Source organism: Oncorhynchus clarkii, chromosome 2 (genome assembly GCF_045791955.1).
Source record: "Oncorhynchus clarkii lewisi isolate Uvic-CL-2024 chromosome 2, UVic_Ocla_1.0, whole genome shotgun sequence".
Taxonomy (NCBI): domain Eukaryota; kingdom Metazoa; phylum Chordata; class Actinopteri; order Salmoniformes; family Salmonidae; genus Oncorhynchus; species Oncorhynchus clarkii.
Window position 1 is genome coordinate 49645898 of NC_092148.1, and position 16921 is coordinate 49662818.

Sequence of the window (16921 nt, forward strand, 5' to 3'; positions counted from 1 at the left end):
AAAGTAATTTGGTTCACTCATTCACTAAACAAATCCTAGCAAGTGAAGCTCATTTGAAGGAAAGAAAATAAGGGGTGTGTTCAGTTGGTTGAAAAAAATGTGTTGCTACATTTTACAACAGTACATACCAAACATGTTTTCCCGAAATGGTGCAAATACCAGGAACTTGGAGGTTAGCTAGATTGGCTAAATCCCATCTGGTGTAACCATTACTGGGAATTCCAGGTTATTTAGTGTTTGGTGTCACACAGAATCTTTGACTAACCTTAGCGATACTGTCCTCGATTCGTGGAAAAATATCCTCCTAGTTGAAGGTCCCTTTTGAATTTAGAAAATGCTCCTTTATTAAAATGCAGTTCTTGCTCAATGTATACACCGCCATCTTGTCTTTCAAGTCTTCTCACATTGAGACAGGTGGGCGTCCACCCCAAAGTGCCGCATATCATGAGACAACTGCCTTGGCTACTAGCTACTCAAATGTTAGACATGTTCATGTTTTGCGCCTATATGACAAACATGATTTTTAATGTTTCACACACATCCATGTGGTTTTATGGAAAAAAATGAGGTCTAAACATGCAAGTTAATCGTACAACATTTTTAACCCAGAGGCCTATGGATTTGTCAAATAGCATTAATGTGGGCTACCATTATCATTCTAGGTGGCGCACACTGCTAAGGCAGTGGGGCGGCAGGTAGCCTAGTGGTTAGAGCGTTGGGTCAGTAACTGCAAGGTCGCTAGATCGAGTCCCTGAGCTGACAAGATGAAAAATCTGTTCTGCCCCTGAACAAGGCAGTTAACCCACTGTTGCTAGGCTGTCATTGTAAATAAGAATCTGTTCTAAACTGACTTGCCTAGTTCGACTTCAAGTCGGGACACTTTAGCCATGTTTTTGAGCCTCGCCCTCTCAAGCTTTTTTTTCTTGAGGAAAAAAATAAAAAACCCCATAGCGTAGGCTACTACTAGCCTACAGTCTCCTCCCCAGGAGGGCATAATCACCTTATGGGTAGGCTCCACCATGCTTTCGCCTCTCCTGGCCTGGAAGCCGAGGCTGCATATGGAATTAAGGGGGTCAATTGGGTTCATCATGAATTGAGGTGTCCCATATGCATTAGCAGGTTATAACGCAGACACTATGAATGAATGGTTATATTGTTGATTGGAGTTCCGATAGTAACCTAAAGTAAAGGATCAGTTAGATTAATACTGCCATCTGTAGGATGATGGGAGTGCAACCTATACTACTACCGGGCACTTTAACGCATGTGACAGCAGGTGATTATAAGATTGCATATAAAGCATTGTAATCCTACATTTAGGAGTACCCGTCCATGTAATATAGCCTATGCAATATGATGATTAGGCAATAGCAGTGTGTTTGTGTACCAAGCCTGAAAGAGGTAGTACCTTATTAAATGTATTATTAGTCTTCTGTAGGCTACGTCCCTATTTCCACACACAAACACAACATACGCAAATCCACATTTCAAAGGGGAGGGAAAAACGTGCGATTCGAACCCTTGCCACAATCTGCGTCAATTAATTTCCTAGGTCACTTCCCAGAGAGCAATTTGACCAGTCAGTCAAATACGCGTGATAGTGAACGTGCAGTTGGACTGAGGTATGAACAAGTATCGGAAGTCCAAGTAAATCTGCGATTTGAATTGGCTGAAATGCATTTAGCCGGAGAAACTTTAAAATGGTTGCTTATGTTCATGGGGGCAAGTATGGCCGCCCCCATGTCCTCAATCTGCCATGTCTGGTTTGAATGACAACCTATGTGCAATTAATAACCATCTGTACTATTGGGCATCACACAACCTATTTTGTGGAGGAAATAATCTAGTTTTACTAACAAGAAAGTCAGAATACATCGAAAACCAATGTAACAGTCTTATTTTAACAAGGTGTTACACAAACAAAAGGGTCAAGGTGTTGAGACTTCAATACAAGTTTATGATAAAATTCTGATAAACTTCATTATCGATCAATACAAAGTAGGGAAGAGAGTAGGCCAATCCAAATGAAATAATGCATTCGTCACCATTTTGTAAAACAAAGAAAAAAATTCCGACATGACTAAAATATCAAATCAGGTACAACTTGGCAGTCTCTGGTTCCACAAAAATACATTCACAATGATACAAAAAAAATAACACGCTGATCTACTTGAACAACCGCTTCGTCGGGGAACAGTGTCGGGAGTAGAAACGCCAGGTAGAAAAGTCTGAAGCCCGGTCGTCTTGAAGTAGATTTACTTTGAAGGGAAAAAACAGCAAACAAAAAAAAACTTCCTTTACCACAGGCGTTTGGAGCCAGAGAAAAATATAACAAGTGGACACAAGTTGAGGAGCAGTGGTCGTGGAGACCACCTCAGTTACGGCAGGGATTCTGATGTGCTGCAGTCCAGTGTGTATGTGAGACGGTGGACTCAGTAGATTCGGCCTCGGCTCCTGCCTCCCCTGCCTCCGAAGCCTCGTCCCCGGCCTCCCCTGAAGCCTCCGCGCTGCTCTGGAATCACAGAGGGACAACAGACAGGAGGTCAGTATGAGGACTCATTAGGGCCAGGAGTTTTCCACATTGCTTGACCTGGCCAGGAAAGACTGGTCCCTAGTTTGAGTAATTTAGCATGTTTGAGGGGAGAAAACACAATGGCAATGTGGTATATCTCAAACAGCCTATTAAAAGTAAGAAATAAATTGGGTTACATGGTCAGGGAAAAAAAACTACCGCCCAGACTCAATGTATTGAAGCCAAATGGCACAGAGCAGGCATTTATCTCAATATCAAATCCTTTCTGGGTAACAATTAAATACCTTACTGTAATAGTTCTCCACTCAACTAGTCAAGAATTAAAAAATAAAACTATTTCTCAAGCAAGAATTTTGCTAGGACCGAGGGAGTTCTATTAACCTGAGGTGCGGTGCACCGTCTATGGGTCGTGACATGAATGGGCAAAAGTGGCGGCGCTGCGTTTTCATGGTACGAGAGAGGGCAAACCGGATGTCATTGTTTTCAATGAGAGCACGACGGTAAATACCGTTGAGGCTGGCGGTGAATGCCATCAGCTGCCAAGGTAGAAGGGACTCGCCCGCCCGAGTTTAAATATTTCAACTTTTGACATCTTCATGAGCATCGTTTTCAACCGGATGTTAATTTGCACGGTTTTGTTTACTGAAATCACCATAGCAACGGATACCATCACGCTGACTTGCTTTTGCCGTCATCAACTTTCTAATCCACTATGCCGACTGGTATGACGTTTTTTTTGCGTCCCTAGTCTTAACGCTGCATGAGGGAGGAGCGCCCTTCTCAAAACGAACAGGAATCTGCGCCGTTCGGTCATATTGTCAACAAGGCAGCATGGTGGATCATCCAGAAACATACAGTAGCAGTCATAAGTTTGGACACATACTTCAAGTGTTTATTTATTTTACAATTTTCTACACTGTAGAATAGTGAAGACAAACTATTAAATAACACATATGGAATCACTAACCAAAAAAAAAAAGTGTTAAATGAAAATATATTTTATATTTGAGTTTCTTCAAATAGCCACCCTTTGCCTTGACAGCTTTGAACACTCTTGGCATTCTCTCAACCAGCTTCACCTGGAATGCTTTTCAAACAGTCTTGAAGGAGTTCCCACATATGCTGAGCACTTGTTGGCTGCTTTTCCTTCACTCCGCGGTCCAACTCATCCCAATTGGGTTGAGGCCAGGTCATTTGATTCAGCACTGCAGCACTCTCCTTCTTGGTAAATAGCCCTTACACAGCTTGGATGTGTGTTGGGTCATTGTCCTGTTGAAAAACAAATGATTGTGGGACTAAGCCCAGACGGTGTATCGCTGCAGATGGTGTATCGCTGCAGAATGCTGTAAACCAAAGGAGAGATTTCCACCAGTCTAATGTCCATTACTCGTGTTTCTTGGCCCAAGCAAGTATTTCCTTCTTATTGGTGTCCTTTAGTAGTGGTTTCTATGCAGCAATTCGACAATGAAGGCCTGATTCATAGTCTCCTATTAACAGTTGATATATGTGTCTGTTACTTGAACTCTGAAGCATTTATTTGGGCTGCAATTTCAGTCAGGTAACTCCAAATGAACTTATCCTCTGCAGCAGAGCTAACTCTGGGTTTTTCTTTTCCTGTGGCGGTCCTCATGAGAGCCAGTTTCATCATAGAGCTTGGTTTTTGAGACTGCACGTCCAAAGTTCTTGAAATGTTCTGGATTGACCGACCTTCATGTCTTAAAGTAATGATGGATTGTCATTTCTCTTTGCTTATTTGAGCTGTTCTTGCCATAATATGAACTTGGTCTTTTACCAAATAGGGCCATCTTCTGTATACCACCAGAACTGATTGGCTCAAACACATTGAGGAAAGAAATTCCACAAAATAACTTAACACACCTGTTAATTGAAATGCATTCCAGGTGACTACCTCATGAAGCTGGTTGAGAGAATGCCAAGACTGTGCAAAGCTGTCATCAAGGCAAAGGGCGGCTACTAAGAATAATCTCATATAAAATATATTTTGATTTGTTTCACACTTTTTTGGTTACTACATGATTCCATGGGTGTTATTTCATAGTTTTGATGTCTTCACTATTATTCTACAATGTAGAAAAAAGTAAAATACATAAAAACCCTGGAGTAGGCGTGTCCAAACGTTTGAGTGGTACTGCACATCTCTTCTCCATAAAATACATGTTTGAATTTTCAAACTAGTTTTAATTGGGAAGGCCGTCGATCAAAGGCAATCACTTTTGCATGCGAATCCTACTCATTACCACACGTGCACAATCTCGTCCACGTCACTTGTTGAGACAGCTTTACTGGTGCCTTTGAATGGAGCACCTGGCTCAGTTCCAAAACAAATGCTATCACTTAACATGGTGCAAACTCCTCCCACCGGGGTAAATCCAGGCCAGATAATCCAATTCCCTCACTGTCTGGGAGTGGTCTGCTTGATGGGCCTAATGGGAGGGATGTGTAACCTGAAATCTCTGCCAATAATGGCTAGTATTGGAACTCTAAATCCTAAATTTGGAACTACTAAATCCAATAACAAATAGAGCAGTAACTTGGGTGATTTATACTTGAATAACTTATCTATTGATGGATTCCGGGTTCTGACTCCTAAAACTTGGAATAGGATTCAGTATCAGGTATCCTATTGAAATATTGAGTGCTATGGGCTAGAGCAGCTATTCCCGAACTGGGGTACACCAAATAAAATGTGATTACATTTAAAATAAATAAATATTTAATACAATTTTCGAAGGATATTTTTTAAGTACTGGACAGCTTTGTGACATCAAATGGACTTTGGTGGTTGCGATGTGTTGGTGTCTGTACTGATGGCGCAAAAGCCATGACAGGGAGACATAGTGGAGTGGTAACGCGCGTGCAAGCAGTTGCTCCCAACACCACTTGGGTACACTGCAGCATCCACCGAGAGGTTCTTGCTGCCATGGGAATGCCTGATAGCGTGAAAGACGTTTTTTACAGTACAGTGAAAATTGGTTAACTTTTAAAGCAAGGCCCCTGAACTCTCGTGTATTTTCTGCACTATGCAATGATATGGGCAACGACCATGTAAGGCTTTTACAACATACAGAAGGGTGCTGGTTATCAAGGGGCAAAGTACTGACACATAAAAAAATGAGACGAGCTTAAAAGTTCTTTACTGACCAGAATTTTCACTTGTCTGACCACTTGCATGATGACGAGTTTCTCACACGACTGGCCTATCTGGGTGATGTTAATTCTCACCTGAATGATCTGAATCTAAGATTACATGGACTCTCCTCAACCATATTCAATGTGCGGGACAAAATTGAGGCTATTATTAAGAAGTTGGAGCTATTCTCTGTCTGCATTAACAAGGACAACACAGTTATTTCCATCATTTAATGTTTTCTTTGTGTGCAAATTAACTCAAGCTTACGGACAATGTCAAATGTGATATAGCGAAGCACCTGAGTGAGTTGGTTGTGCAATTACGCAAGTACTTTCCCGAAATGGATGACAAACAACTGGATTCGTTATCCCTTTCATGCCCTGCCTCCAGTCCACTTACCGATATCTGAACAAGAGAGCGCCTCATCAAAATTGCAACAAACGGTTCTGTGAAAATTTAATGAAAAATCAGAAACCGCCAGATTTCTGGATTGAGCTGTGCTCATATAACAGCGCGATTTGCCAAGGCAGGATTAAGACACGGATGCCCTTTGCAACCACGTACCTATGTGAGAGTGGATTCTCGGCCCTACCTAGCATGAAACTGTAATACAGGCACAGATTGTGTGTGGAAAATGGCAGACTCTCTCCAATACAGCCCAACACTGCAGAGTTATGTGCATCCTTTCAAGCACACCCTTCTCATTAACCTGTGGTGAGTTATTCACAATTTGATAAACAAATAAAGTTATGTAATATGGCTAAATAAAGAGCAAAATTATTGATTATTATTATATTATTATTTGTGCACTGGTCCTATAAGAGCTCTTTGTCACTTCCCACGAGCCGGGTTGTGACAAAAACTCACATTCTTATGTTTAATAAATGTATTTAATAAATGTATCATTTAGTGTGTGTGGTAGGCTTACAATGATGCCAAAAAAACAACATTTGAGAGTGCGCCGACCCCGGTGCTATAGGGGGTACGCAGCAGGAAGGTTGAATGTTTGAAGTGGTACGGGACTATAACAAGTTTGGGAACCACTGGTATAGAGTGTCTATACCAGAAGTTAATGGTTATCTGTAGGAGGAAGGTACATGGTGCGTGCAATTAAGCTTGGAATGTACTGAGTGTAGGGAAAACGATCACATGGCAGGCACTGATATGGGTAAAGAACCGTGGATTAGTGATGAAGGGGGTTGAGATCAGGTCACGCTAAGGGAGAAGGAACAGTTTATTACCCGCGTCACTTAATTTCCTGCCGAGCAACAGAGATGTGGTGTTTAGAGAGGAGGAGATTCCACCTCAACTTGGGGTGTGTGGGTGGGTGTATGCATGCATACATATATATATATATACACACACACCACTAATGGAAATGTGTCTGTCTGTTCAGCTGTTCAACCCTTTGGGATGAATAAACGTAGTTTAAGCTTTCATAGTGTCCGAGTTCTTACTCTGATATTTCGAACCTAACACCATATGTAGCATTCATTTAAAAAAATGTTTTCCATCTGTATCCATGTTGTTTAGGAGTTTCTAGTGGATAAATCACATGGTTCAAGAGAACATTGCCTAATTAACTTCTTGCTCCTACTTGAGACGCAGACGTCTCAAGTAGGCACCTGGAAATGCAAATGCGCTACGCTAAATGCTAAATGTACTCGTTAAAACTCAAACGTTCATTAAAATATACATGTAGGGTATTGAATTAAAGCTACACTCGTTGTGAATCTAGCCAACAAGTCAGACTTTTAAAATGCTTTTCGGCGAAAGCATGAGAAGCTATTATCTGATAGCATGCAACACCCCAAAATGCCTGAAGGCGACGTAAACAAAAGAATTAGCGTAGCCGGCGCTACACAAAAACACAGAAATAAAATATAAAACATTCATTACCTTTGATGATATTCTTCGTTGGCACTCCTATATGTCCCATAAACATCACAAATTGGTCTTTTTCCCGATTAAATCCGTCCATGAATGCCCAAAATATCCATTTGTATAGCCTGTCTGCATCACGAAAAAAGCTCTTCCAACACGGAACGTCATGTTTAAAAATTATATAAGTTGCCTATATTCTTTGACAAAACACTTCAACCTACTTTTATAACCCAACTTTAGGTATTTGTAAACGTTAATAAGCGATCAAATTGATCACTGGGCGATCTGTATTCAATAGCAGCTACAAAAGAAAAGTGTCCATTTTTCAATCTTCCAAAATCGATTGAGGTAGGCTGGATGGTATCACGGATCTATTGATAATGTCTCAATGGATTTTTGTCAATGAAAATGACGTTTTTGGCGACATCGTGTGGAAGCTGTAGGAATTGCATCCGTCTCCATATTAAATTTGGGTTCCTTTAAATAATCCATGAAAGGGGCGCATGGATACTTTTTTCAGATTTCAGTGACCAGTTTTTCTTGCGCTTTTCGATGAAACACATGCTCTGTTATAGTCACAGCCGTGATTTAACCAGTTTTAGAAACTTCAGAGTGTTTTCTATCCACACATACTAATCATATGCATATACTATATTCCTGGCATGAGTAGCAGGACGCTGAAAAGTTGCGCGATTTTTAACAGAATGTTCGAAAAAGGAGGGGGTAGGATAAAAAGGTTAAATGAAGAAAAAAAAAAGCATCTCATCAACAACGGCATTATTTTCAATTAAATCTGCAACACTTTATTTAGTAAAATAGAACGTTTTACAGCTACGCCATTCTAAAAATCACCTTATTTGATATGTTTTCCATGTGATACGGCCCAGAGGCCCAGAGATAATTAGACATCTGTGATCATTGGAGTTCCCCAAAAGGCCACTTGATATGTCCTCTGGTAAACTTAAAAGAAACTTGAAATTCACCAAAATTCTAGTCATTTACTGGTCAACTTTGAAAGTTTCCAGCAATATACCCTCCCTTTGCAACCCTAGGCACAATGCAAGGTGGAAGTGAACAATATCCACCACACACACACAGGATAGAAAAAGTAGGCACCAAACATGTTTATAGTTCAGTAAATGACTCTCATACCCAGAGTGATTAAGTTACACCAAGTGCAGTCGACTAAGGTAGGTGATACCAAACGAGAAAACAGATACAATGTCTGTGCAACGTTCTACTGTTTAATTAACATGCTACCCAAGTGCCACCCTCACCGTTGGTGAAGTTGCCAATGGTGGCGCTGTACTTGCCGCTGGGGGGGTTGTATATCTGTCGCGCGTTCCTTCGGGGCAGCGGGGGGGACAGAAGCTTTTTCATGGTACTGCCCGTGCCCATCTCCTCCCCGGATGGGCGCTTCAGACTGTGATGGGCACAAAGGGCAAAGGTCACAGAGGTCAGTTGGGGGTTATAACGCTAACACTACTGTTGCGTTTGCAGTCGTCTGACTAGGTGCTTGTACTGAGAAGTTGGTAGTTTCCTTACATTGATGTGGGCGGGTCAGTTCAACCATGAATTAACATTAAAACGGACATTGTACTCAAACATCAACTTTTGTCAGATGTTTCCCCACACCATCCACAAAATCTGGACCCTACATGGTACTCATAACTTTCATTTCTTTTAGATTGCGGAAAAGAGATGGATTTACATAAGATGGTCTGGGATGTGAACTCAAGACTACTTTTGAGGTCTGAACATTCTGGATTTTAGAGTGTAAGGTTAATAACACTCCATCAGAAACCAGGTGTTCTCGGTCACCAGATAACCCGTGACAACATGAGAGAGGCTTACGCTACAGCCTCAGCCTTCTGGACAGGCCTCCAGGACAGAGTGACCGTGCTCTTGTACGATGGCGGGTTGTGGAAGAGATCCTGCAGAGAAAGGGGAACAGTAATGAGAATGTAAGAGACGCAACTAGCTACATAGGGTCGGAACCCAGTGTTTTAACACATCGATTATGAACGTCTCACCTTGATCAGAACGTTGATGTTGTTAGTGATCTTCAGAGCCACCACTTTGATCTTGTTCTAAGAGGGACGACAACACAACTATTACACTAGAACAGAAGGAACGCACGGTTAACAAGGTCTACAGAGACCTCCTGATTGAATCTGCGCGATTCTTTGCGGCTCCTGAGATACCGTCAAGAGGAAACATGGCAAGTTCTCGTTCAGAGCGCCAAAACAGCCGGTGAGACGATACATACCTCGTCGGTCTTCAATGCATCTCCCGTCTTGCCTTGAAGGGCTACTCGCAGCTGGCGAATGTATACCTGCAGCCCTCTGGCAAAGTACTGTAACCTGAAGGTGGGAGAGAAGACGAAGTAGGGTTAAAGTGACCGAAGAAAGAAACAAGATGACTAACATTACTGGCATCCAGACTCTACAGTGGAGACCAGGGCCTAAAATGTACTTTGTGGTCCACCAGACACTGTGGCAGGTAGATTAAATACAATTACCAGACAAAATATTTTACCCCCATATTTACATTAAAAAAAAACAAACACATGATCATGCTTTGTAATGTTTCTAAAACAAGAAATGTATTACTAAGAAGTAATGCGGAATATTGCTCAATTTCATTACATTTTTTGTGACCCGAGTTTTAGTCCAAAATAGAGAAACCGTTCAGCTACTACTTGAAGGGCTGGAGGTTACCATGGTAACGGGGCTGATATTTGGGATCTGAATAGGCTAGGGCGTCTATTCGCCATCAGTTGAAGCAGCAGAATCAAGCCAATGTTGAAAAACAGCAGCTTGTGAACAAAAAGTTAAATTGCCAAGAAACACAAAGACTAAGTCCCTTTACAGTATGGCTGACCCCATTTAGTTGACAGGCTGTTGGTCGGCCGAGATTTCTTCAGTCGAGCGGTAGCAAAAACATTTTTATAATCTATAAATACATTTAAATCGCATGGTGTATAAGACACCTGTCTGATTCGCGCCTGTCTGAGTGGACAGATCCACTGTGGAGGCTAAGACGTGTGCTACTGAAAATTGTATATAGTTATATTACATAAGAACAATGGTGCAACACTAATCAAAAATATATTTAACAAATGCGCTTTCTCCCTCAGTGTGCTGCTGAATTGCCACCTTTTCCTAGACTATGTTGCTATGTGCATAACAGAAAAGAGGTGAGAAAACAGCCCTTGCCTTGCCTAAGTGAGGAGAGAGGAAACCAACGTAACTAGGTCTATAATTAATAGCCTAACTGTTAAACGGGCCTGGCTTCGTAAATCATCAATGTCTACAATATGTCTACAGAAAGAAGACAGATCCTGCATCTGTTTCCTGTTTGAGTGTTTGTTTAATAGCATACTGATTCCGTGACCACCAAGCCTCGCGCAACATGACAGCATACAACTGACCCAAACGATTGGAAATGATAACTCTCATCCATAGCGTTAAAATGCATCTGTTCAGCGCATATCTGAAAGCTGGTGGGGGGTGAATTTAGGACGTACTGCGGATCGCTAAAATATCTTAACGATTATGATCACACTTCCTTGACTCAAACATTACACATTACGGCGACACTATAGGAAAGAAAGGTTTAGAAACTTGGGAACCAAGCTCGAGTTATCAGTGTGACCCTGCCACACAGACATGTTGATATACTATTGTCACGCCTAAAATAAAAACCTCCAGGCTTCAGTCAAGTCAATTTATTGGGAAAAAAATGTATAATTACAGGGGGCAGTTTGGAGAAAAAAAATAATCCCGTCCAAATCGTCCTTCTGGAACGACAGTCATTCTGGAGTAAATTACATAACTAACCCTCTCTACGAGTAATACTAGTCCCGGGCATGCGATGCATACATGCATCACGTAAAGAGAGCAAGGGTTGAGGGAATAGGGAATGTTTCTCCTAAACAAATGAAGGATTTCAGTAAAATAACTTTTACGTCAGAAATGGCTGTAAATATGGTGCAGATTCAGCCAGGCAGACAGCACGATAAGCACTGATGATCTGTAGCCTCCTTCTACCTGATCTTGAAGTCTTTGAGGCGCTCTGCATTTATCTTGTCGATGAGGAAGTCGGGCAGCTTCTTGCCCAGCTGGTGGAAGCTGAAGAGAAGACACTCCACATAGCTGAACTGCAGCTTGGGTTCCTCGCTCATCGTGTTCTCGCCGTTCTCACCCTCCGCCTCTGGGGGAAGCGGCATGAACTCCTATACACAGGGAGGAAAGGGTTGATCAGTTCGTCTTATACCAGCCAAGTCAAGGACAACACGGACCACAGCAAACATTGACCGGGCACACCAGAGCACCTCGTGTGTGTTGACGAACGGTGGCGATTCAACATGTAGGATCTTTAGTAAACAAAAAAGAAAATGACGCCCAATGTTCTGTGCTAAGAGGCGATAGGACAGCCACTCGTTGCTTTTAGCGGTCGTTGGCACGGTCCGTTTTGGCCATTAGTCTTTTACCAGTCTAAACAAACCAGATTAACGTGTCCTGGTCAACTCCTAACCACTATCCCTCAATAGTGACACATCTGAAGGTACTAGAGGGGTATGCAGTACGGTGAAAGCACATTGAAGTCCCTTAGAAGGCTGAGCTAGGCTGTTACTTACCAGCAGCTTCTCAAACAGCATGAGGAGGTTGGCCTCCACCTTCTCCATGTCCCCACAGAACGGACTCATCTCAGCAAGCAGCTTTAGCACCTACACACACAACATATGTCAATGCTATTATCCTGGCATGTTGGAGCCAACATGGAGGACTAGTTGCCTGAACACTGTATGGTCGGTACAGGGGAGGGCGGTAACTGACCTCCTGCTGAATGTCCAGCTCTGCCACAGGACTTGTCAGGGTACTGAGGTTGGGCAGGACGTGGTCACAGAAGTAGGTCACAAAGCGGGAAGAATGGACATTTTTCTGGAAGGGTAAAAAAAAGTTGAAGTCTCAGAAGAAAACGAGTTCTAAGAGGTGGGTGGGGATTGTCTACTTGATGTGGTTGGTCAAATCAGTTCAGAACCTCGACCAACAAACATGCAGAAATAGGAATGAAGTAACAATGGGAGGTAACGGCACAAACACTGAAACGCAGCGTTCTCATTACGAGAGTAATTAGCCATTGGAAAACAATTGACAGTACGTGTGTTTGGTGATACCGTGTGTGTTGTGAGTGTGAGATTGCAGTTCTCAGTTGGTAAAAGTGTGGAACTAGCAATGCCAAGGTTGTGGGTTCAAGTCCCACAGGGGGCACACACAGAAATTGTATGCACTCTCTATAAGTCCCTAAGTGAAGTATATTATTATGACTTGGCCTGTGTGTGTGTTATAACACACACAGAAAAGACAGGCAGGGCCTGGCACGTGTGTTATAATGTGTGTGTGTTGGGAGTGTACGGATCACTAACAGCGAAGAGGGGCCTGGCCTGACCCGTCAGCTTGTGTATGCATCACTCACGGAGAAGAGGGGCAGGGCCTGGCGCGTGCACTGCAGCAAGCGGTCCACAGTGTCGGGGTCGGCGGGGTTCAGCGCCTGCTCCAGGAAGGCCTGCTCCACCACCAGCTCCACCAGCTGCTGCCGCCCATTCACCGTCTGCAGGCCCTTCAGCGCCATCAGGATGCGCATCAGCAGCACAAACTCCTCCCCTGTCACATCCTCCAGCACCTGGGGTTGGAGGGAGAAGGGTTCAGAGGTCAATGTGGGTCAGAGGGCTGAGAAGTTCAGTGGGCACAATGCAAAAACAAAAACAACTAAAACGGGGAGGGACTATATGGAATCATCCAATAAGAAAGTAATTCTCGCTTGCAAGACATTTGCTACGTTGTGCCCTAATGAACATGATCAAGGAGTCAATGTTAGGCTGACCAGTTACAAATACATCCAACACACAACTAGATTACAGATCCTTCCTATGGAGATCTTGTATTCAGTTGGCCAATAATAGTAATAAAAACACATTCTACTTCATCCTACTTCAGCCCTTTCACAAAGTGCTCTACTAACCAGCCCCCAGAATGGAGTGTATCACTCCAGGTGATTCACTTTGATAGCTGTACAAAAGCAAAGAGATATGGAACAGACCTTCTTTGTCTCGGTGAACACATAGTCCTCCACCTCCTTGGTCATGGTGTCCTCAGGCAGTGTCTTCAGCTTGATGGAGAGGAACTTGATGGCCCTCTCCCTCACTATGTCCTCCCCCTGCAGGATCTGAGAGAAGAGGCCTCGCAGGGTAGCTGAGGCAAAGCGGAGATACAGGTTGGCTAGACAAAGTACTTAGAGGCTATACAGAACTTGAGCCTTGGGAGGGGGCTCTTGAGCCAAATGAGGAATAAGAAGCATGTTATGCTCACATCAACAAACTACATCTTCTAACTCTAATCCAACGCCCATTTTCCCCCCTTCATTTGGGATTGAGGCCTGCCAAATCTCTCTTAAAGCGTTATGCGAGGTTCTACACAACAGATCACGTGGAGTAAAGCCAGCATCAGGTATGAAAACGTCTGAAAAACAGTTTTCTTCGTAGAGTCTTGCATGAATACATGAAAATGAGCCACATTATCCTGCCTGTTCACTCGTGAAGTTGTCCGTCTTCTCACAATTGAAAGCCAATTCAAGCATGAGAGAAAAGAGACGCTTACCCTTTGCGTCCATCTTGAAGATCGAGACCAGCGCTGTGTTCACTTGACTGAATTCGGCCGAATCATCTGTAAGCACCAACGTAGAAGAGAGTATAACAATTGGTCCATCACTGTCACAGAGAGCACATATCTTCTATTGACACAAACTACACCGTAGCATACATAATGTCCACTCCCACCATAGCATACATAATGTCCCATTAGAGGGATGGAATGTAGGAGCATCAAAGCAGAGGGGATGACCCAGGAGTGGCAACGTGAGTGGGAGAGAGTGGAGGCAGTGTCTCTCTATCCAGAAGTCTGCGAGGAAGGTCAGTAGGCATTTGTGGAGTAACAGGGGATGGGGTTCTGTTGTGAAGGCTGAGGTTGGGCCATTGTGGATTGGGAAGTGTGTGATTGCTAGCTGGGAAACACCCAGGTGGGAAGTGTGAGGAATGTGGAGAGGTAGAGAATGTGAAGCATGTCCTGTTATATTGCTGAGGATAGGAGGACTTTTTTCTGTGAGTTGGCCAAGTTGGGCGTAACCAAATTTTTGCTTGTAACAACTTTGGGTTCAAATGACAGGCAGAGTGAAATACCAAGGACGTTGTGGTTTCTCCCTTCCATTGGCCTGCACCTACGGGTGTGAGACTATTAGATAATGGAATGTGTCATTTGAACGACAACCTGAGAAAGGCAGCAATACGGAACGCAGCGTCTTTCCCGGGAAACGTACAAGAATTAGTAGTCTAGGTGGGTTAGCTCAAGAGTACTGTACCGGTCTGGAGAAGCTGGGTCAGGATATCTGCTACCCTGACAATGTTCTCCCCGGCTGCGAAACGGGGGAGCTCTTTGATGGCCTGCCTCCGAATCTACAGGAGGAAGGAAGAAGAAAAACTAACAGGTAAAAAAATAGTGCGCGACTACTCCGGCAAGGCACTTCTACATCGATTGATTTCTCAAATCTAACTTTGTTTATGATTCAAGTGTGTATAGTGGTATATGCATGTTATGTTTTGTCAACTCCATTGTGCACAATGGTATTTTCCAAATGGAAATGATAGTCCCACTGATAAAATCCTTACCGAGACATCTTCATCCTCACAAAGGTCAAGCTGAGCATTGATTGCCGCATCTGCCAGCTCTGGGAAACTGCTGAAGAATTTGGGAATGAACTGTGCAGCCAAGCGCTTCTCCTTGGGACCCCCTTTCACACCATCAAGGATCACCTGATAGGCATATTTGTGCTAGAGAAGAGATGGAAACAAATTTATACATTCACACGCTTGATACATCACTGTACAACATGAATTTCAAAAGCTTCCAGTGATTTGGTCAAAAGTGTTCAGTAGAGGACTAGAAAACAGAGTTCTGCCAAAGAAGCATGCAATCTTTGACGCCATTGGCATAATAGTTAGCTAGTTGCCAGCAGTAGGAACTAGCGCTGGATGTTGGCGGCATCTTAATTGAGAGGGACGAACTCGTGGTAATGGCTGGAGCGGAATGGTATCAAATACATCGAAAACACATGGTTTCCATGCGTTTGAGGCCATGCCATTCGCTCCGGCAATTACTATATGCCGTCCTCCCCTCAGCTGCCTCCTGAGCCAGTTAGCCTTTGAGTTTTACATTGTAAATCTTACCAACGTGACAAGTGGCCAGAGTCATGGCATAAGTACGTTTTCGGCAGCAGCTGTGCGTGGGAATCAACTCATATTTTATTTATTTTTTATTTCACCTTTATTTAACCATATTGGCCAGCTACAGTACTCAGTTAGCTACCACCTAAAACCGTCGTTAAAGTTGTTCGCACATAACTAACTACTGTAGCTAGCGTAGTTCCATGGCCGAGATAGCTGGCAAGCTAAACTAAAAACGCCGGGAAACGTTCACTGAAATGAAACAGGATTAATGTTAGCTAACGTTACCAAGCTAGCTAGGCCCCTTTTAACTAGTTAGCAAGCTAACGCTAGTTAGCATGTCCAGACAATGCGGGCTATGTAGCCAATACGTTGGCCTAACTTTCACATTTAGCTTCCACTGCTGATATACCGGATATGAAAAGGCACCTATTCTGGAATATATTTCAATTAGCTAGCCAGTCATCTGATGCTTACCTGGCCCAGGTCCTCTGGCTTAGCATCGGCAAGGATCCCATAGTTACGATACAGCTCCTCGATAGTGACCGCCATCAGCGTGCGTCGGACTGCTTGTTGTCGAGATGAGAACGTCACCAACAATATTCCACAGATATGACTTTCAATTCGTCACCTTTCGTACAGAACTTCTCCAAACGTAAACAACACTACGTTCTGGTAGTACGGTGTGTCGGAAAAGGGGATGGGGAGAGGAAATTTCTAGTAAGCTCGCTGTGAACGAAACCCCGCTGTCCGTTCCTTTGCTTCCAAAATTAACATCAGGAAGAACGTTAATGCGCATGGGCCCGCTTCAAACAACATCAGCGTTCTGCAATTTTAATCTTCATCATATTCCTTAAAATACTGTTGTTTTCATTTTACGAGTGCCGAGTGAAGTAATACATTTGAAAGCAGTGATGGCAAACACATATCCTATACATAAAGTAGGGATACTGGCCCGTTCATTTACATAATTATTTATTGGCACAGCTCCTTTATATTTTATTAACCAGGCAAGTCAGTTAAGAAGAAATTCTTATTTACAATGACGGCCTAGGGGCAGTGGGTTAGCTGC

General features: G+C 43.1%; 1 protein-coding gene across 1 annotated transcript; it reads right to left on the reverse strand.

Annotated features, from left to right (window-relative positions):
- Positions 1 to 1880: 1880 nt before the first annotated feature.
- On the reverse strand, positions 1881 to 16639 carry LOC139368928 (apoptosis inhibitor 5-like). The gene is made up of 14 exons (XM_071108432.1): positions 16327 to 16639; positions 15295 to 15456; positions 14988 to 15081; positions 14231 to 14296; positions 13674 to 13825; positions 13050 to 13256; positions 12410 to 12514; positions 12211 to 12300; positions 11621 to 11805; positions 9838 to 9931; positions 9602 to 9658; positions 9423 to 9502; positions 8846 to 8991; positions 1881 to 2512 (listed from the first exon to the last, which is right to left on the reverse strand). The coding sequence occupies exons 1-14, from the start codon at positions 16399 to 16401 to the stop codon at positions 2433 to 2435; spliced, it is 1593 nt and encodes a 530-aa protein (XP_070964533.1). The 5' UTR covers positions 16402 to 16639; the 3' UTR covers positions 1881 to 2432.
- Between the last annotated feature and the right edge of the window lie 282 nt (positions 16640 to 16921).